Source organism: Mobula birostris, chromosome 4 (genome assembly GCF_030028105.1).
Source record: "Mobula birostris isolate sMobBir1 chromosome 4, sMobBir1.hap1, whole genome shotgun sequence".
Taxonomy (NCBI): domain Eukaryota; kingdom Metazoa; phylum Chordata; class Chondrichthyes; order Myliobatiformes; family Myliobatidae; genus Mobula; species Mobula birostris.
This window is the reverse complement of record NC_092373.1, coordinates 87312672-87335243: the sequence shown is the minus strand read 5'-3', so window position 1 is coordinate 87335243 and position 22572 is coordinate 87312672. Positions and strand designations below refer to the sequence as shown.

The following is a 22572-nucleotide window of genomic DNA, read 5'->3' as shown; positions in this document are numbered from 1 at the left end:
ACAGATTTGTCAGGCAAGATTTTCCCTTGAGGGAACCATGCTGACTACGGCCTATTTATCATGTGCCTCCAAGTATCCTGAAACCTCATCCTTAATAATGAACTCCAGCATCTTCCCAAATACTGAGAACAGACTAACTGGCCTATAGTTTCCTTTCTTCTGCCTCTCTCCCTTCTTGAAGAGTGGAGTGACATTTGCAAACTTCCAATCTTCCAGATCCATCCAGAATCTAGTGATTCTTGAAAAATCACTACTAATGCCTCCACAGTCTCTTCAGCCAACTCTTTCAGAACTCTGGGGTGTACACCATTCGATCCAGGTGACTTATCTACCTTCCAATCTTTCAGTTTCCCCAGAATCTTCTCTCTAGTTACGGTAACTTCGCACAATTCATGACCCTTGACACCTATGCATTATTTATTTACAATTGTACTGTTTGTTGTCTTTTGTACATTAGTTATTGGTCTTTGTTATATGTGTTTTTCATTGATTCTATTGTGTTTCTCCTGGTGAATGCCAGCAATAAAGTAAATCTTAGGGTAGGATATGGTGATATATATGTACCTCGAACATAAATTTACTTCAAACTTTGAACTCTGAACCTTGAACTCTCTTTGCCATCAAGGGTACCTTCAAGAGGCTGGCATCTATCATTAAAGACACTCACTATCCAGAACATGTCCTCTTCACCTTATTATCTTTGGGGAGGAGATACAGGAGCTGAAGACCCACACTCAATATTTTAACAACAGCTTCTTCCATTCCAGCATCAGCTCTCTGAATGTTTCTTGAAGCTACGGACACCACTTCATTACTCATTGTTTGCATTATTTATTTATTTTTGTCACTTACAGTAATTTTATGTCTTGCACTAAATTGCTGCAACAAAACAACAAATTTCATAAAGTATATTAGTGATAATAAACCTGATTCTGATTCTCATTTATCTAATCCTCCACTCTCCTTCTGTGCCAATTCACCAAAACCCTTAATTTTCCAATCTCTCAAAAGTATATCTACCTTTGTAATTACTATCTAACTCCACCCCGCTACTGTAGAATGATTTAAAAACACTTCTCTTTGACCAGTTGTTTGCCTCTCTTGACCACCCAATGTGAAGCACCTTACACACTGAGCCAGAGACCTACGTTCAACCCTGACCTCAGATGCTATACAGTGGAGTTTACATGTTCTCCTGTGATTGAGTGTGTTTTCTCCCACATCCCAAACTTGTGCAGGTTAATCAGCCATTGCAAATTGCCTCAGGTGTGTAAGTGGAATCTGGAGGGAGTTGAGGGAAATGTGGAAAAAAATAAGTTTCAAGGAAAATTAATGGGCAAGAGGATTGTTCTGTGAGCCTGCATAGATTCAATGGGGAATTTGGACCACAGTATTCATATTAAAAAATGCTGAGTAATGCAAAGGTATCACAGTGCTGCTTGCTGTCTGTTGTCGAATTTACTAGATGAGGCAACACGTCTTTCAGAGATTGCAAAAATTTGTGGTATTACAGAAACAAGAGAAAATCTGCAGATGGCTGCAAATCCTAGCAACGCATACAAAATGCTGGAGGAACTCAGCTGGCCAGGCAGCATCTATGAAAAAAAAGTACAGTCGATATTTCAGGCCAAGACCCTTCAGCGGGACTGGAGAAAAAAAAGATGAGGAGTAGAATTAAAAGGTCGGGGGGGGGAAGTAACAAAAGGTGGTAGGTGATACTGGGAGAGGGAGGAATGAAGTAAAGAGCTGGGAAGTTGATTGTCGAAAGAGATACAGGGCTGGAGAAGGGGGAGACTGATAGGAGAGGACAGAAGACCATGGAAGAAAAAGAGGAGGGGAGGGGCACCAGAGGGAGGTGATGGGCAGGCAAGGAGAAAAGGCGAGAGAGGAAAAAGGGGATGAGGAATGGTGAAGTGAGCTGCGTTAACAGAAGTTTGAGAAATCGATGTTCTTGCCATCAGGTTGGAGGCTACCCAAACAGAATATAAAGTGTTGTTCCTCCAACCTGAGTGTGGACTCATCACGACAGTACAGGAGGCCGTGGAATGTCATATCGGAATGGGAATGGAAAGTGGAATTAAAATGGGTGGCCACTGGGAGATGCCACTTCTTCTGGGGAACGGAGCATAGCTGCTCGGTGAAACAGTCTCCCAATCTACGCTGGCCCTCACTGATAGACAGGAGACCATACCAAGAGCACCAGACCCAGTACAGGACCCCCAACAGACTCACGGATGAAGTGTCACCTCCGCTGGAAGAAATGTTTGGGGCACTAAATGGTAGTGAGGGAGGAGGTGCAGGGGCAGGTATAGCACTTGCTCTGTTTGCAAGGAGAAGTGCCAGCAGGGAGACCCAATGAGGAGGGATGAATAGACAAGACAGTCATGTAGGGAGCAATCCCTGTGGAAAGCAGAAAATGAGGGTAAGGGAAAGATGTGTTTGGTGCTGGGATCCTGTTGGAGATGCCAGAAGTTCCAGAGAATTATGTGCTGGGCACGGAGGCTGGTGGGGTGGTAGGTGAGGACAAGAGGAACCCTATCCCTGGTCAGGTGGTGAGAGGATGGGGTAAGAGCAGTCCTGCGTGAAATGGAAGCGATGAGATTGAGGGCAGCATTGATGCTGGAGGAAAGGAAGCCTCTTTCTTTGAAAAAGGAGGACATTTCCTTCATTCTAGAATGAAAAGCCTCATCCTGAGAGCAGATGCGGCGGAGACAGAGGAATTGAGTGAAGGGGATGGAGGGTTTACAAGTAACAGGGTGGGAAAAGGTATAGTCCAGGTAGCTGTGAAAATCAGTGGTTTTATAAATGACATCAATAGATATGCTGTCTCCAGAGATACAGACAGTGAGATTGAAAAGGGGGTGGGGAAAGGTGTTGGAATTGGACCAGGTAAATTTGAGGGCAGGAGTGGAAGTTGAAGGCCAAATTGATGAAGTCAATGAGCTCGCCATGGATGCAGTAAGCAGCACCAATGCAGTCGTCAATGTAGCATAGGAAAAGTGGGGGAATGGCCACCAGTGTAGCCTTGGAACAGAGTGTTTCACATAGCCGACAAAAAGGCAGGCTTAGATGGGACCTATGTGAGAGCCCGTGGCTACACCTTTTGTTTGAAGGAAGTGGGAGGAGCCAAAGGAGAAATTATTACAGAAGTTTGTTCTTTGTTTCGAACTATTTAGATATGTCAGCCTTGAGGATACTAAGGAGTAAGACTGCTGAGTGAATACTGCCCTCTGCTGGCAACATCTAGGACCTACATTGAATAATTTTGCATCAAGGTTTGCTGCCACATCTTGGATAGTTTTTAACCTCTGTGATGTAATTAAACAACACATGGAAGAGGAATGCAGACTATTCAGAGATAAAGATTTTAAAAAGAGACCTTTGAAAGAGATAACCAAGGCAGAAAGGTAATGGGGCTAACTTTCAGTGCAATTAGGTAAGTATTGCAAAAATAAAAGTAAAAAAGCAGTTAAGTAATGTTCATTAGCTCAATGTCCTTTCAGAAGTTGAATGGCAGAGGGGAAGAAGCTGTTCCTGAATCGTTGAGTGTGTCCCTCATATTCTGTACCTCCTTTCTGATGGTAGCAATGAGAACAAGGCATTCTCTGGGTGATGGGAGTCCTTAATGATAGATGCCGCCTTTTTGAGGCAGCACATCTTGAAGGTGTCCTGAATAGTACAGAGGCTAATGCTCATGATGGAGATGACAAAGTTTATAACTTTCTACAGCTTATTTTGATCTTGTGCTGTAGCACCCCCAGCACTAGTCAGTGATGTAGCCAGTTGGAATGCTCTCAACAGTACACCTGCAGAAATTTATGGGTGCCTTTGGTGACATACCAAATCTCCTTAAACTTCTAAAGAAATATAGCTGCTGTCGTGCCTTCTTTGTAATTGCACCAATCCACTGAGTCTAGGATAGCTCCTCAAAGATATTGACACCCAGGATCTTGAAATTGTTTACTCTTACCGCTTCTGATCCCTTTGTGAGGTCTGGAGTGTGCGTTCCCTCATCTTACCCTTCCTGTAGTTCACAATCAGTTCTTCGGTTTTACTGACATTGAGTGCAAGGTTGTTGCTGCGACACTACTCCACTAGTTGGCATATCTCACTCCTGTACACCCTCTCATCACCATCTGAGATTCTACCAACAATGGTTGTATCATCAGCAAATTTATAGATGGTATTTGAGCTATGCCTAGCCACACAGTCATGGGTGCAGACAGAGTAGAGCAGTGGGCTAAGCACACATACTTGAGATGCACCAGTGTTGATTGTCAGCAAGATGGAGATGTTTCTGATCCGCACAGATTGCGGTCTTCTGGTTAGGAAGTCGAGGATCCAGTTGCAGAGGGAGGTACAATTTTCAATCAGAACTGTAGGAATAATTGTGTTAATTGTGTAATATCTGTTATCTGTTAAGCAGCGTGCCGTGCACAATTCTGATTTGATGGAGACAGACGTGAGAGCACGGAGGAACATCTGGAGAAACTTCTGAAATGCCTTCTTCATTGCCGCTGCTACTGTGTGATTCAGAATCTCCGCAGGAGAAGGCCCCAAGTGCTCGGCTTTGCTTGTTGTCCGGCGGCCGGGCCGGGGTTGAAGCGCTCAGCAGAGATGGTGCTCGGTTCTCGGTGTCAGAGGGCTGGTTGCAAGCTCAGAGTTTTCGGACGGACTCAGAGTCGGCTGTGGTCGGGTGCTCCCAATGCATCGGCAGTTGTTGGCACCTGGAGGTTTATGGCAGGGAGAGTTTCTCCCTTTTGCCATCTGCTATCAGGACTATCGGGAGTTGATCGGAACTTTGAGACTTTTTTTTACCGTGCCCATGGTCTGCTCTTTATCAAATTATGGTATTGCTTTGCACTGCTATAACTATATGTTATAATTATGTGGTCTTGTCAGTGTTAGTCTTTGGTTTGTCCTGTTTTTTTGTGATATCACTCTGGAGGAACATTGTATCATTTCTTAATGTATGCATTTCTAAATGACAATAAACGAGGACTGAGTGTCCTCATAATCTAATCTAATCTAAATGCTGAGCTGTACTCAATAAACAGCATCCTGACATAGCCATTTGGACTGTCCTGGTGTCCAAGGCCGCATCAAAAGCCAATAAGATTGCATCTGCCCTAAAACTATTGTGATGATAAGCAATTTGCAGTAGGTCTAGGTCCTTGCTGAGACAGGAATTAAATCTAGCCATAACAAACCTCACAAGGCACCTCATCGCCATAGATGTGAGTGCCACTGAATGATAGTTGTTAAGGCAGCTCATCCTGCTCTTCTTGCGCACTGATATAATTGTTGCCCTTTTGGAGCAGGTGAGAACTTCCAACCGTAGCAAGAGACCACAGTTGCTAGAATCAGGAGCAATGCACAAAATGCTGGAGAATTTCAGATGAACAGGCAGCATCAGGTACCGAGTTGCCGTAGCATTTTATGTGTTGCTGCAGATTGAGCTCAAGCATGTGGGCCTGAAAGGGCAGATGACATGCATTGCTGCCAAACTACAGAAGTGAGACCAAGGTAGGGCTTATGAATGTCAGTTTGGTCTTTGAATAACACTAGGTAAAGGTTAGGTTGATAAAGCATAGAGATTGATATTGACAAAAAGATAGAAGACGGTATTTACTCAGGCTAGATATACTCTGAGCTGGAACAGAAAGTACAATGGAGTTCCAGAATAATTCAACCAGGATGTGTTGAGGCACAAGTAATAAATAATGCTTGTCAACGTTTCGGAAAAGTCGTTCAATTAGTAGCTCAGTCCTCCATGTGAACAAAATAACTTTAGTTTCAGCATCAGTAAGTGTGTTATCTCTTCACACCACTGCAGCTGGAATGCTATGCCAAGTATAGTATCCACTGAAGACAATAAAGGATCACAGTGGAAACTTAGAAAATGTAGATTTGTTCTCATATCTTGGGAGCCACCTCTTGACAAATGTGGACTTTGATGATGATATTCACCACTGTCTTCAGACCACCAGTCCAGCAGTAGGCAATTGAGGAAAAGTTAGCTGAAGAGCAAAAGCTCGGACCTGGCACAAAAATTGTGGTCTACCAAATAGCAAATTGCAATGATCCCTACCCTTTTATGTGCTTCTGATACTTGGCATGCATCTCAAGCCACTGGAAAATCCTATGTGTTGTCTCTGTAAAAACCTCCAAATTCACTGAAAGGGTAAATGAAATCAGTGTCCTCCTCTCTGACTAACATCCCCCATCCCCAGTATTGAGCTCCCAGTTACACTCAGACAGGTCACGTCACTCCCAGGCCAGCATCGGAGTCTTAAAACACTCATTCCCTTCTGAGTTCTGTTATGGCAGGAGGTTGACAAAAATCCTTATGGCTGTGCTCCAAGTTTCCCTAAAGAAATATCATTCCTACTGATTGCTAGAAACCTCTTGTCAATGGGTATTACAAGTGGAGAAAGAACAGTTGGGCTAGCATTGGGAACCTCTTGAGGCCCTACATAAGTAGCAGCAAGAGTAGACCGCCTCTGAAAATACCCATCTGCTCACCAACGCATTTGGCCAACTTCTGCTCCACCTGTGGCAGATCTAGAGTTCCGATATAGGTCTCATATCACCACAGGACCCAGAGAACCTGAAACAAGTCATTTGTAATCATGGGGGATTGCCTAAGGGGGAAGAAAATTATCCACTGCAACAAAAATGAAATGTCTCAGCAGATGTATCTGCCACTGTGAAATGTGCCTGCTCAAATATTTATCAAGATATCAAAATTATAGATGTAGATGCCACTGAAAGTAAACACCGCAGGTCTCACTTACTGGGTGCTGGCTCCAAACAACTCCTAAATTTAAAATGACATCAGATTCTACTTACTCGCTCGTTGACTGCGCGGAACTTGATAGCCAGCTCATCACGCTCGACATGGCTCTGTGCCAATTGGTCTTCCATGCGAGACAGTTCCTCCTTCAGCATATAGTTCTCTCTCTGAAGACTGGTGACTGAACTCCTGCCTTGCTGAGCTGTGTAACAATTAAGTTGAAGAATCTGAATTTATATCATCAAGCCCATGCTGAGCAGAATTTTTCTAGTAATAGTAACACAGTGCTTGCTTGTTAATAACAATCCAAAGAACACAGTGCTTGCTTGTTAATAACAATCCAAAGAACACATTTAAGTCCTACAGTTGAAATCAATGTGAAATGCAAATATTTCACTGGAAAAGAAACATCCATTCATACTAGGCCTACTTCAGTTCTCCACTAACACATTTGAACCTTAATTTCTCACCAAATGACCTAGCAAGCCTTGAAAGTCTATAGGAAACAATTTTTGAAAGACCTCAGTTTGCAAGTACTATCACTAACATATGGGTTGCAGTAAATTATCACCATCTTTGCAAGGACAACCAGATTGCCCAACCTTGGATCCTGTGAGAAACCAAAGACTAGTTAGCTTTGAATCATTAGTTGGGAACACGCTAAAGTCTATATTAAAGAAGCAATAGCTAGTCATTCAGAAAGAATTAATGCATTCAAACCAAGGAAATATGATTTTATGAAAGTGAAAGCATTTTTGACATATTTTCCCAACTTCTCCAAAGATGTAACACATATTGCATAGAACACAGAACATAGAAAACATACAGCACTATAAAGGCCCTTTGCCTCACAAAGCTGTGCTGAACATGTCCCTACCTTAGAACCACCTAGTTTTACCCATAGCCCTCTATTTTTCTAAGCCATCCAGAAGACTCTTAAAATATCATTTCCATCTCCACCACCACCGCCGGCAGCCCATTCCACGCACTCACCACTCTGCGTAAAATACCTACTGCTGACATCTCCTCTCTACCTGCTTCCAAGCACCATAAAACTATGCCCTCTCATGCTAGCTATTTCAGCCCTGGGGAAAAGCCTCTGACTATCCACACAATCAATGCCTCTCATTATCTTTTACACCTCTATCAGGACACCCCTCATCCTCCTTCACTCCAAGGAGAAAAGGTCGAGTTCACTCAACCTATTCTCATAAGGCATACTCCCCAATCCAAGCAGCATCCTTGTAAATTTCCTTTGCACCCTTTTATAGTTTCCACGTTCTTCCTGTAGTGAGGCAACCAGAACTGAGCGCAGTACTCCAAGTGGGGTCTGACCAGGGTCCTATATAGCTGCAACATTATCTCCCGGCTCTTAAACTCAATCCCACGATTGATGAAGGCAAATGCACCATATGCCAAATTTGAGGAAGGACATTCTTGCTATTGAGGGTGTGCAGCGTAGGTTCACAAGGTTAATTCCCGGGATGGCGGGAATGTCATATGTCGAAAGATTGGAGCGACTGGGCTTGTATACTCTGGAATTTTGAAGGCTGAGAGGGGATCTTATTCAAACATATAAGATTATTAAGGGATTGGACACGCTGCAGGCAGGAAGCATGTTCCCGCTGATGGGTGAGTCCAGAACCAGAGGCCACAGTTTAAGAATAAGGGGTAGGCCATTTAGAACAGAGTTGAGGAAAAACTTTTTCACCCAGAGAGTGGTGGATATATGGAATGCTCTGCCCCAGAAGGCTGTGGAGGCCAAGTCTATGGATGCTTTCAAGAAAGAGATGGACAGAGCTCTTAAAGATAGTGGAATCAAAGGTTATGGGGATAAGGCAGGAACTGGATACTGATAGTGGATGATCAGCCATGATCACAGCGAATGGCGGTGGTGGCTCAAAGGGCCAAGTAGCCTACTCCTGCACCTATTGTCTATTGTCTATTGCCTTCTTAACCACAGAGTCAACCCGTGTAGTAGCTTTGAGTGTACTATGGACACGGACCCCAAGATCCCTCTGATCCTCCACAACCCCAAGAGTCTTACCATTAAGAAGATGGTGGTGTGACGCAGCGCGCGTAGCCTCTCTGGTGAAATGATATTGTATTTGTTAAATAGGGGCCGTGCACAATTCTGACTTAATGGAGACAGCCGTGAGAGCATGGAGGAACATCTGCAGTAACTTCTGAAATGCCTGGTTTGCTGCCACTGTTACTGTGTGATCAAGAATCTCTGGAGGAAAGGCCCCAAAATCCTTGGTTTTGCCTGCTGCTGGTGACCGGGGCCGGGGTCGAAGCGTTCAGCAGAGACGGTGCTCGATGCTCGTGTCGGAGCTCAAAGTTTTCAGACAACTCAGAGTTGGACTGTGGTCGGGTATGGCAGGGAGAGTTTTCTTCCTTCTCCTGTCTGCGTGAGATGTGGGACTTTTGAGAGACCTTGAACTTTTTTTACCGTGCCCATGGCCTGTTCTTCATCAAGTTACGGTATTGCTTGCACTGTTGTAACTATATGTTATAATTATGTGGTTTTTGTCAGTTTTTCAGTCTTGGTCTGTCCTGTGTTTCTGTGATATCACACCGGAGGAATATTGTATCATTTCTTAATGCATGCATTACTAAATGACAATAAAAGAGGACTGCGTGTCTTCATAATCTAATCTAATCTAATCTAATGTTATACTCTGCCATCATACTTGATCTACCAAAATGAACCACCTCACACTTATCTGGGTTGAACTCCATCTGCCACTTCTCAGCCTAGTTTTGCATCCTATCGATGTCCCATTGTAACCTCCGACAGCCCTGCACACTATCCACAACACCCCCAACCTTTGTATCATCAGCAAATTTACTAACCCATCCCTCCACTTCCTCATCCAGGTCATTTATAAAAATCACAAAGAGTAGGGGTCCCAGAACAGATCCCTGAGGCACACCAATGGTCACCGACCTCCATTCAGAATATGACCTGTCTACAACCACTTGCCTTCTGTGGGCAAGCCAGTTCTGAATCTACAAAGCAATGTCCCCTTGGACCCCATGTCTCCTTACTTTCTCAATGATCCTTGAATGGGGCACCTTATCAAATGCCTTGCTAAAATCCATATACACTACATCTATGGCTCTATCTTCATCTATGTGTTTAATCACTTTCTCAAAAAAATCAATCAGGCTCGTAAGGCACGACCTGCCTTTGACAAAGCCATGCTGACTATTCCCAATCATATTACGCCTTGCCAAATGTTCATAAATCCTGCCTCTCAGGATCTTCTCCATCAACTTACCAACCACTGAAGTAAGACTCACTGGCCTATAATTTCTTGGACTAACCCTACTCCGTTTCTTGACTATAGGAACAACATCCGCAACCCTCCAATCCTCCAGAACCTCTCCCATCCTCATTGATGGTGTAAAGATCATTGCCAGAGGCTCAGCAATCTCCTCCCTCGCTTCTCACAGTAGCCTGGGGTACACCTCGTCCGGTTCTGGTGACTTATCCAATTTGATGCTTTCCAAAAGCTCCAGCACATCCTCTTTCTTTATATCTACATTCTCAAGCTTTTCAGTCCACCGCAAGTCATCCGTACGATCGCCAAGATCCTCTTCCATAGTGAATACTGAAGCAAAGTATTCATTAAGTACCTCCACTATTTCCTCCAGTTCCATACACACTTTTCCACTGTCACACTTGATTGGTCCTATTCTCTCATGTCTTATCCTCTTGTTCTTCACATACCTGTAGAGGAGAACCTGTAGATGTAATGTACTTGGGTTTTCTAAAAGCTTGGTGCACAAGGTAAGCCCTGATGGTATTGGCAAAGTGTTTTTATGTGAATTGAAGACTAGTTTATCACATAGAAAATGGAATGGGAATAACTGTAATGGTGTAACCAGTAGAGTGGCCCGGGATCAGTTTCTGCCCCCTCAAAGTTGATGACCTAAAGGAGGAGGTAGAGTGCTAGTACCTAGGTTTGCCGATGATATAGAAATAGGTGAGCAGATATGGTGACATTTGGACTCTGCATCAGGAAACAGCCGAGTTGAGTGGCTGTTTAAAAACTTAGCAAGTAGAGTTTAAGGTGAGAACATGAGCATTTCTGTCAATGGAAAGAGAGACTGCAGATGAGCAAAGTATAGAAACACCTTGATGCTCCAATTCATGAACATATTGCAAGCAAGTGGTTAGGAGGAAAATGGCATATTGGCCTTTATTGCAAGGGGATAACATTTAAAAAAAGGGAAGCACTCTTACAATTGTATAAGATAGAGGTGAAGTCAAACATAGAGTACTATTTTCACTCTCATTTAAGAAAGGACATACTGGCAAGGCAGGTAGCCCAAAATTGCCCTATCGTGAGTAGCCAATGAAATTAGTTCCATGTTCCTTTAAGTTCGGAAGAATGAGAAGTGTTCTTGTACTGTGAGGGGTGGGTGAATATATGTGTTGAATGTCTCCACCACCGTGACAGCCAGTGTATGCGACTGTTTGCAGTAGCTTTGATGGTGACAGCAAAAACATGGAAATCACGTGAACACTGGCAGTGGCAAGTGATGATTGGTTTGGTGTTTCGAACTGGTGCTAAAGTATTGGTCAACTTATTGCAAAAGCTTGTATAAAAGTCGGGCAGTCGGAGGCCCAGGTGGGAGTGGACTGGGGCCTCAATAACTGGCTGGATTGTGAACAGCACCATAGATCGAGCAGAGCAAGAAGTGTATTGAAGTGGGGGGGGGGGTGATGTGCACATCTGGATCAGTATTTTAATGCTTGTTCTATCTGTCAGAACAAGCGATGTTTTTAAATCGATAAGGAGAATTTGTGTCTTTTTGCTTTACTGGCAGGATCCATAACTGTTTCAGCGTAATATTGGTGTAGTCGGCAGGATGTGACAGGTGTGATAGGAAGCAAAAATATTCAGGAGGAAGAGTAAGAAGGAAGAATGCAGAGGACTGGAGTGGGCTGAGAACTCTGGGGCGAGGGGTGGGGAAGCTTGGCAGCCTGGACAATTTGCTGATGCACCATATTTCACTAGTGGATTGTACAGAAAAGCTGGACCCCTAAGGGGAAAAGATGGGACACCTTCTCGTATCCATACTAGGGGTTAAGAGTTCTAAGTCAAGAAGGGGAGACAGAGAGGGGGTTATTGGCTGCTGGTACCCACCATAAAACAACAAGAGAACCTCTTCATAAGAGGAGGAATTAGGGAATTTTAAACATGAGATCGAAGCATTGAAGCAGTGCTGCATGACCATGGCGGAGACCGCCCAGTCGATGCAGACCTGGGCTAAGGAAATGGAAATGAGTGTCGAGATCGCCTGAAAGTTAGCCAAGGTCTGGACAACAGGAAGTGGCCCAAAGGGCTGATTGGCAACCAGACACAGTGAAGGTGCAGGCTCTTATTTTACCGGACAATAACCTGAATACCTGGGATGGGGATACTTGATTTCATGATGAGGATTGGGAGGAAAGGCTGGATGATAACCCAGTAATTCCACTGGTGGATGATTGCCCAATACCCCTCTGTCAGGGCTGTTGAAGTCACAAACAGCTACAGATACAACATCTGTTAGAGTGGTTTTTGGTTTTGGTATATATTTAGCGTGTGGGCACGTGGCCAAGTGGTTAAAGCGTTGGACTAGCATGAAGGTCGTGAGTTCGAGCCCCAGCCAAGGCAGCGTGTTGTGTCCTTGAGCAAGGCACTTAATCACACATTGCTCTGTGACAACACTGGTGCCAAGCTGCATGGGTCCTAATGCCCTTCCCTTGGACAACATTGATGTCATGGAGAGGGGGGGCTTGCAGCATGGGCAACTGCTGGTCTTCCATACAACCTTGCCCAGGCCTGCACCGTGGAGAGTGAAGACTTTCCAGGCACAGATCCATGGTCTCACAAGACGAACAGATGCCTTCACTTATATACTTAGTAAATGACTGCAGCCACAAATCTTCAAATCTGAATATAAATTGTACATTTAATTTAAAATGTAGCTCTGAACAACAGGTTCCTGAAAGCCTTGTATCACAGACCAGACAATACTGGTTAAAATTCATTTAGATGTCTGTGTTGTGAGTGCAAATCGGGAGGTGTGAAATTTGTGTGTAGTTTCAAAGACAGTATTGTGGATGCATTGTAAGTACGGAATTGTCCTTTGATGTTGAGCACATAAGATATCGAGCCCCATATTGGGCCAGCCAGACCTATTGACTGAAATGGCCTCAAAAAAGATGCCTGCTGTATCTTGCACTGTTGAATAAAGAGGCTGATTCATATCTACCAGCACTTTTCTCCAGTGACTTCATTTAGGCAACAACATTTGGCGTCAGGAGTGGGATACCTTCATGTGACCCATCATGTGGCCAGCGATCTTAGCGGTCTAAGTGGGTGAGTATTTTTTAAATTAGCACTCACCCTTTTATCTGTTCGGGCCGGTGGTACACAGGAAGACGAGGTATCACAAACACAGAGAGCTGAATGGGTAGATATAAAAGTAGTGTGTGCGCGTGCATGTGTGTTTATATAAGAGACGATACTTTGCATGTTAATTTGGTGAGACAGAGCCACCGGTTGCAAAGGATAGTAATTGAAGGTTTGGGCTGCCATTGGGGATGGCTGATACTCATTCCAGGAGTTGCATTTCAGCATACATGCTTTGCAAGTGTGATGCAAAGGAATAGAGCAGACATCATGAGTTCAGACGCTCAAAAGCGGCAGATTGCCAAGTAAATACTCTGCAGTTTTTATGTATGTACTGCTTAACTGGTACCCATCCTTTATAATTAGTGAAGTGTGGGAATTAGTGTGGAGATATTTCAGGGAGAGGTCTTATCCAGATGTATCTGTCAGGATTGAGGTTAGGCAACATCAGGTCAAGAACCCTGATAATCCCAGCCAGCCCTTGGCTCTGATTACAGCCATTCATAAGCTCTTCACCCCCGGGGAGAAACAGAACATTTTGTCAGAGTTGCCCTCACTGAAAGTCGCATGTAGGAATTCAGAACTCTGGCGCAATCTGAAGGAAATGTTTGAAATTCACCAGATACACCCTGAAGATAGACATGTGTTGGGTAAAAGCGAAATTCCCAAAGAATATGTGGGACAGGATGGCCCAGGGGGTGCGGGATGGTACATGGGCAACAACTGGGAACGCCAGCAATGAAGAAAGATATCGCTCTTTTAAAGGGGAAGTGAGGCAGGACCGGGGAACGATAATGGCAGTGATTCAAAGAGCTGATGAGACAGCCATGGAATATGCAGAACGTAAATATCGAGTTATGAGGTGTATTCCAGGTTGGATAATCCAGAGAGGAACAACCAAGCGAGACAACCGGCGAGGCAGCCAGTGGAAACACTGGACAGAGGTTAAACCATACAACTCATGTTCTTGCTGTTCGCACAGACAGAGTGGGGGATTGTGTACCCATTAACTGTGTAATTACAGAGAATGTAAGAGATGAACACCAGCCGGCCACACCACAATTGATGGAAACACACCCAGAGCAAATGGGAAGGCAGAAGACACTGAGGGTGTGACAGAAACCTGTGAATACCATGCTGAAGTGTGGTGATAATGGTACTCTGTAATGAAGGCTGGTTGCTGAAGGTAGATGATTAATTGAATAGCATAGAATAGAAAATGTATTGGGGAAATATATGGGGAGGGATTTAAGTTAAAGCAGAGACAGCAAGTTCCATAACTTCAATGGCATTTCAGACTGAGAAAGATTGCCCACGGCATCTGAAGGTAGTCACCCCTATCCTGAATGTGGAGTGAATAGAAATGAGCTGGGCCCTTTCAGCAGTCAGGCCAGCAATCAAATGGACAGTTCGGAAGGGGGTGCCACCAGGGAGATAGCCTTGCAGTAATTCAAATAGAGACCACAACAACCTCTTCTTGTACATCGATGAGAGGACCTGTGAGCCTGATGGACTTACCTTGCTGATGTCCCTGGAAAGAGAGAAGCTTAACTACCAGAGAATGAGGGGGCAAAGATGAGAAATGTGATTAAACTGCAATCAGCCAGCAAGGGAAGAGCCGAAAAGCATACAAATGAAGACATATTTCTAAAAGACTGTTACTAGGACATGGAGGCTGCATTCTTGCTAGATGTGTTGTGTGTTTTAGTCTCTTGCCTGAGATCACTTTCTGGAGTGATAATTCATGGAGCAACCATCTGCATTATGATGCAACAGGGCAATGCCCTCACCCAGGCTGAACATGGCATTTGAAAGCTTACCTCTAACACGGTCTTTCTGTTCAAGCTTGGGAGCCAAGGTCATTAAGCATACCAAGCCCAGATAAAGATATAGATGAAGGATTCTAGGGCAAGTCTTCCTATTGGACAGTTATTTTTCTAATTCTCAAGTATTATTGGCCTTTAACACGTCGATTTAATTGGTTATTAACACCTATAATATGTACTATGATGGGTACTTAAATATGCAAAAGATGGGATTCAGAATCAGGTTTATTATCACCAGTTTGTGACGTGAAATTTGTTAACTTAGCAGTAGCAGTTCATTGCAATACATAATCTAGCAGAGAAAAAAAATAAATAACATAATAATAATAATAAATAAACATGTAAATCAATTACATATATTGAATAGAATTTTTAAAAAATATACAAAAACAGAAATACTGTATATTAAAAAAAGTGAGGTAGTATCCAAAGATTCAACATCCATTTAAGGATCGGATGGCAGAGGGGAAGAAGCTGTTCCTGAATCACTGAGTGTGTGCCTTCAAGCTTCTGTACCTCCTACCTGATGGTAACAGTGAGAAAAGGGCATGCCCTGGGTGCTGGAGGTCCTTAATAATGGACACTATCTTTCTGAGACACTGCTCCCTGAAGATGTCCTGGGTACTTTGTAGGCTAGTGCCCAAGGTGGAGCTGCCTAGATCTACAACCATTTGCAGCTTCTTTTGGTCCTGTGCAGTAGCCCCTCCATACCAGACAGTGATGCAGCCTGTCAGAATGTTCTGCACGGTACAACTATAGAAGTTTTTGAGTGTATTTGTTGACATGCCAAATCTCTTCAAACTCCTAATAAAGTATAGCCGCTGTCTTGCCTTCCTTATAACTACATTGATATATTGGGACCATGTGAGATCCTCAGAGATCTTGACACCCAGGAACTTGAAGCTGCTCACTCTCTCCACTTCTGATCCCTCTGTGAGGATTTGTATGTGCACAAAATGCAGGAAGTTTCTATTACATCAGTATCAGTACACAAGTAGTCAATTTCTATATAAAATGGCATTTCTCTGTTCAAATATGAGAGCAGTGTGGTAACACACTTTTCTCCTTCTGCATAGGTAAATAAAGTGCGTTCGAGGAATGAGTGCAAGTTGTCAAGATCCTGTCAATCAGCAACAACAGCTAGTGAAGGTTCTATCCTGACTTCATTCTGCCGAAGAGTCAGATTGTGGCATGGTAGCTAGTCAGTCCCAAATCCTAGGCAGCTCACATTTGAGCAAGGAACTGGGTCTGCTGTTGGAACGTAAATTTCCTGCCATGTGGATCAAGGTACGCCATTACATTAGTCACTGGCATATTGACAAATAGGAGTTAATGAAGGAATGGGGGAGTACCTTGGGCTGGAAATTGGTTCTGTGACTCATTCTTTGAAGTAGCAATTGAGAGAATGACATCTTTGGAGGGCGGGGGCCATTTGAAAAGAACAAGTTTCATCAGAAGTGAGTTTTATTTGAGCCAATAAGAAGGAAGGTGTAAGCGGAGCGACTATTGTGGGAGCAGGCCAGTGTTAGAGTAGTCAGGCTTTAGCAAGCACAGGCAGTGGAGTTATTTGTCATCATCTGTGTTCATTGTGAAGCATCGGCTTGAGAAATTGGAGCCAAAGATATAATAAGCTCGGTGAGAGGAAACTGAGTAAGAGATCTAGGTGAGTGTGAAATTCAAATGTTTCAGAGAGAAGGCACAGGTAAAAACAGGTTTTTAATTATTGTTGACAAAATCTTTAGTCCTTAGTTCAGAGTAGGCAGGATGGTTAGTGCTTCTCTTGTGAAATGTTTTATTTCAGGGTACCTATCAGTCTCCCTAATGACTACATCTGCAGGAAGTGCATCCTACTTCAGCTCCTGACCTACGTCAAGGAACAGGACCTAGTGCTAGATGCACTCAGGATCATCGTGAGGCTAAAAACCTGATAGATGAAACATATTTCTGAGGTGGCCACAACCAGAGTGCAGGCTTCAGATGGAAAAGACAGAAAAAAAGACGGGGCGTAAGCAGTCATTTCAGACTTCCTCTATGGCCATTCCCCCCAGTAACACCTCTTTGGATACCGCTGGAGAAAATGACATAACAGGACACAGCAGTGCAGTGAGGTCAGTGGCACTGTGGCCAGTTCTGCGGCTCAGCAGGGAAGGGTAAAGTCAAGCAGGCACCAATGACATAGATAGAAAGAGGGAAGCAGTTCTACGCAGAGAGTATAGGGAATTAGGAAAGAGACTGAAAAACAGGACCTCCAAGGCAGTAATCACTGGATTACTACTGGTGCCACATGCTAGTCAGGACAGGAATAGGATGATAATCCAGATAAATAAGTGGCTGGGAAACTGGTGCAGGGGGCAAAGTTTCAGGTTCTTGGATCATTGGAATCCCTTCCGTGGCAGGGGTGACCTGTACAAGAGGGATTGGTTACACCTACACTAGAAGGCAACCAATGATCTTGGCTGGAAGGTATGCGAGCACCACTGGAGAGGGTTTAAAACTAGTTCAGCAGTTGGGTGGGAACCAGAGCACCAGGTCAGGAAGTGGAGGGATGGAGACGAATGTAGATGTCAAGCCCAGAAAAAAACAGGCAGGAGTAAAGTAATAAATACAATTGGACAGGTAGTTTAAAATATGTGTTTTTAATGCTAGGAGTATTATGGGTAAAGGTGATGAACTTAGAACATGGAACAATGATGTTGCGGCTGTTACAGAGTCTCGGTCACTCCTGGACAAGCAGTCCTGGCAAGTGACTACAGAGATGATACTCGGAAAGATTAAGGATGGAATTGGACTACTCTTCTACAGTGCAGATTGCGCCTCATGTTATCTGGAGACGACACACCGAGCAGAGCTGTTGAGGAGAGCAGAGTCAATTGTTTGAGAAGAAAAATGTCCAGAGCTATCAGAACCAATTCCTGTAGTGCCAGAGTCAACTCCTACAACCACCACAGAGGAGACCCCAGAACCTGAGATTGTTTCACAGTCACAAGTCTCACCTGCCAAGCAGAGTGACCTCCTGTCAAGAAAGATGTTATCATACAAGAGAAAGAAACCTTCCACAGCAATTACATCTTCAGGCAAGCATGGGGAAATTTAAATTTACTATACTGTGGATGCCTATATTATAATTGTACTATATAGTATATATGTGTAATATGTGTAGATATAGATGACTAGAGAACAACATGTTACATGGTTGACTTGAGATGCATTTATTGCGTTGGTTTATAGCTAAGCAGGGAGGAGTGTTGTGTGTTTAATACTTCAGTAATATTTGATTAATATTGTAAATATATTGTTGGGGGACGGCCCACCTGGGGGAAGCAACAGTAGCCGCACCTCTGGCACAGGGTCTGGCCCTGAGGCTCAGAAGGGTAGGGAAAGGAAGAGGATGACAGCAGTGACAGGGGACTCTATAGTTAGGGGGTCCAGGTGATTCTGTGGACGCAGGAAAGGAACTCAGATGGAAGTTTGCCTCCCAGGTGCCAGGGTCCGGGATGTTTCTGATCGCATCCACGATATCTTGAAGTGGGAAGGAGAACAGCCAGAGGTCGTGGTACACATTGGTACCAACGACATAGGTAGCAAAAGGGAGGAAGTCCTGAAAACAGACTACAGAGTCAGGAAGCAAGTTGAGAAGCAGGACCACAAAGGTAGTAATCTCGGGATTACCACCTATGCCACGCGACAGTGAGTATAGAAGTAGAATGAGGTGGAGCATAAATGTGTGGCTGAGGGATTGGAGCGGGGGCAGGGATTCAGATTTCTGGATCATTGGGACCTCTTTTGGGGCAGGTGTGACCTGTACAAAAAGGACGTGTAGCACTAGAATCTCAGAGGGACTAATATCCTGGCGGGGAGGTTTGCAAAGGCTTTTGGGGAGAGTTTAAACTAGAATTGCTGGGATGTGGGAACTGAACTGAAGAGACGGAGGAAGAGGCAGTTGGCTCACAAATAGAGAAAGCTTGGAGATAAAGTGACAGGGAGGATAGGCAGGTGATAGAGAAGGGACGCACTCAGTCTGATGGTTTGGGATGTGTCTATTTTAATGCAAGGAGTATTATGAATAAAGCAGATGAGCTTAGAGCGTGGATCAGTACCTGAAGCTGTGATGTGGTGGCCATTACAGAGACTTGGATGGCTCAAGGGCAGGAATGGTAACTTCGAGTGCTGGGTTTTAGGTGTTTCAGAAAGGATAGGGAGGGAGGCAAAAGAAGTGGGAGCGTGGCACGGCTGATCAGAGATAGTGTCATGGCTACCGAAAAGAAGGAAGTCATGGAGGGATTGTCTACGGGGTCTCTGTGGGTGGAAGTTAGGAACAGGAAGGGTTTTTTTATAGACCACCCAACAGTAACAGGGACATCGAACAGCAGATAGGGAGACAGATTCTGGAAAGGTGTGATAATAACAGGGTTGTTCTGGTGGGAGATTTTAATTTCCCAAATATCAATTGGCATCTCCCTAGAGAAAGGGGTTTAGATGGGGTGGAGTTTGTTAGGTGTGTTCAAGAAGGTTTCTTGACACAATATGTAGATAAGCCAACATCAGAAGAGACTGTACTTGATCTGGTATTGGGAAATAAACCTGGTCAGGTGTTAGATCTCTCAGTGGGAGAGCATTTTGGAGATAATGATCACAATTCTATCTCCTTTACCATTGGCAAGGGATAGGAACAGACAAGTTAGGAAAACATTTTAGTTGGAGTAAGGGGAAATATGAGGTTATCAGGCAGGAACTTGGAAACATAAATTGAAAATAGATGTTCTCAGGGAAAAGTACAGAAGAAATATGGCAAATGTTCAGGAGATATTTGTGTGGAGTTCTGCATAGGAATGTTCCAGTGAGACAGGGAAAGGATGGTAGGCTACTGGAACCATGGTGTAGAAAGGCTGTTGTAAATCTAGTCAAGAAGAAAAGAAGAGCTTACGAAAGGTTCAAAAAACTAGGTAATGATAGAGATCTAGAAGATTATAAGGCTAGCAGGAAGGAGCTTAAGAATGAAACTAGGAGAGCTAGAAGGGGCTATGAGAAGGCCATGTCAGACAGGATTAAAGAAAACCCCAAGGCATTCTACAAGTATGTGAAGAGCAAGAGGATAAGACGAGGGAGAATAGGACCAATCGAGTGTGACAGTGGAAAAGTGTGTATGGAACTGAAGGAGATAGCAGAGATACTTAATGAATACTTTGCTTCAGTGTTCTCTACGGTGAAGGATCTTGGTGATTGTAGGGGTGACTTACAGTGGACTGAAAAGCTTGAGCATGTAGATATTAAGGAAGGAGATGTGCTGGAGATCTTAGAAAGCATCAAGTTGGATAAGTCACCGGGACTGGACGAGATGTACCCCAGGCTACTGTGGGAGGCGAGGGAGGAGATTGCTGAGCCTCTGGTGATGATCTTTGCATCATCAATGGGGACAGAAGAGGTTCCGGAGGATTGGAGGGTTGCGGTTGTTGTTGCCTTATTCAAGAAAGGGAGTAGAGATAGCCCAGGAAACTGTAACTATAGACCAGTGAATCTTACTTCAGTGGTTGTTAAGTTGATGGAGAAGATCCTGAGAGGCAGGATTTATGCAATTTTGGAGAGGCATAATATAATTAGGAATAGTCAGCATGGCTTTGTCAAAGGCAGGTCGTGCCTTATGAGCCTGATTGCATTTTTTGAGAATGTGACTAAACACATTGATGAAGGTAGAGCAGTAGATGTAGTGTATATGGATTTCAGCAAGACATTTGACAAGGTACCCCATACAAGGCTTATTGAGAAAGTAAGGAGGCATGGGTTCCAAGGGGACAATGCTTTGTGGATCACTGGCTTTCCCACAGAAGGCAAAGAGTGTTTGTAGACCGGTCATATTCTACCTGAAGGTCAGTGACCAGTGGTGTGTCTCAGGGATCTGTTCCGGGACCTCTACTCTTCATAATGTTTATAAATGACCTGGATGAGGAAGTGGAGGGATGGGTTAGTAAATCTGCTGATGACACAAAGGTTGGCAGTGTTGTGGATAGTGTAGAGGGCTGTCAGAGGTTACAGCGGGACATTGATAGGATGCAAAACTGGGTTGAGAAATAGCAGATGGAGTTCAACCCAGATAAGTGTGAGGTCAAATATGATGGCAGAATATAGTATTAATGATAAGACTCTTGGCAGTATGGAGGATCAGAGGGATCTTGGGGTCCGAGTCCATTGAGCACTCAAAATTGCTACGCAGGTTGACTCTGTGGTTAAGAAGGCATGCGGTGCATTGGCCTTCATCAATCGTGGGACTGAGTTTAGGAGCCGAGAGGCAATATTGCAGCTATATAGGACCCTGGTTAGTCCCCACTTGGAGTACTGTGCTCTGTTCTGGTCACCTCACTACAGGAAGGATGTGGAAACTACAGAAAGGGTGCAGAGGAGATTTACAAGGATGTTGCCTGGATTGGGGAGTATGCCTTATGAGAATAGGTTCAGTGAACTCGGCCTTTTCTCCTTGGAGCAACAGAGGATGAGAGGTGACCTGACAGAGGTGTATAAGTTGATGCGAGGCATTGATCATGTGGATAGTCAGAGGCTTTTTCCCAGGGCTGAAATGGCTAGCACGAGAGGGCACAGCTTTAAGATGTTTGGAAGTAGGTACAAAGGAGAGGTCGGGGAAGTTTTTTTATGCAGAGAGTGGTGAGTGCATGGAACGGCTGCCGGCGATGGTGGTGGAGGAGAATACGATAGGGTCTTTTAAAAGACTCCTGGATAGGTACATGGAGCTTAGAAAAAATAGAGGGCTAAGAAAAATAGAGGGCTATGGTAACCCTGAGTTATTTCTAAGGTAAGGACATGTTCAATACAACCAAAGGGCATGTATTGTGCTGTAGGTTTTCTATGTTCTATGTTCTAATAGTAACAGGATCAATGAAAGATCAAATAGAGCGCAAAACACAAACGTATGTGAAAATGCAAATATAAATAAATGACAGTAAATAATGATAGCATAAAATAACAAGATAAATAGTCCCTAAAATGAGAACATTGCTGTGAGAACATCACAATGGATGGGCAAGTGAGTGTAGTTACTGACTTTTGTTCACAAGAATTAGCTTTGTTGGGCAATGGATTACTAATTTATTTGGTTCAACGCACCACTGTGAACCGGGGGGCCTGTTTCCGTCTTGTACTGTTCTATGTTGTATACAGTATCCTAAACCTTGAAGGAACGCCTATCTTTATAAATGTTGTTGTAAATGTGTTGCGACTTGGGATATGGGAAATGTATACTGTTACATGTGTGGGATGAGAAGATTTAAGTAGAATTGTGAGTGTTTGCAACATCGTCAGAACTAGTTAAACCATCAGAGAGTTAAACCTGCCTAGGAAGAATGAGATAATTTCAAAAAATTTGCAACAACTATCCTATTCAATTTCAACGTTATCTTAACTTGTAGTACTGTTTTATATTTAACTAAAATGGCAGTGACTGCATTTTGGCTTATCACTCTGCTTACAATTTCACTGTAATTTCAGATTAACTTCACCTGCTTTATGTACATTTTGTTTCTATGACCCA

General features: G+C 43.8%; 1 protein-coding gene across 1 annotated transcript in view; it reads right to left on the bottom strand.

Annotated features, from left to right (window-relative positions):
• LOC140196463 (uncharacterized) overlaps nucleotides 1–22572 on the bottom strand; it is a 388255-nt gene that overhangs the window by 327507 nt on the left and 38176 nt on the right. Inside the window, exon 3 of the mRNA XM_072255725.1 lies at nucleotides 6853–6998. Within this exon, the coding sequence (XP_072111826.1) occupies nucleotides 6853–6998 (146 nt within the window). The remainder of the gene's footprint in view (nucleotides 1–6852; nucleotides 6999–22572) is intronic.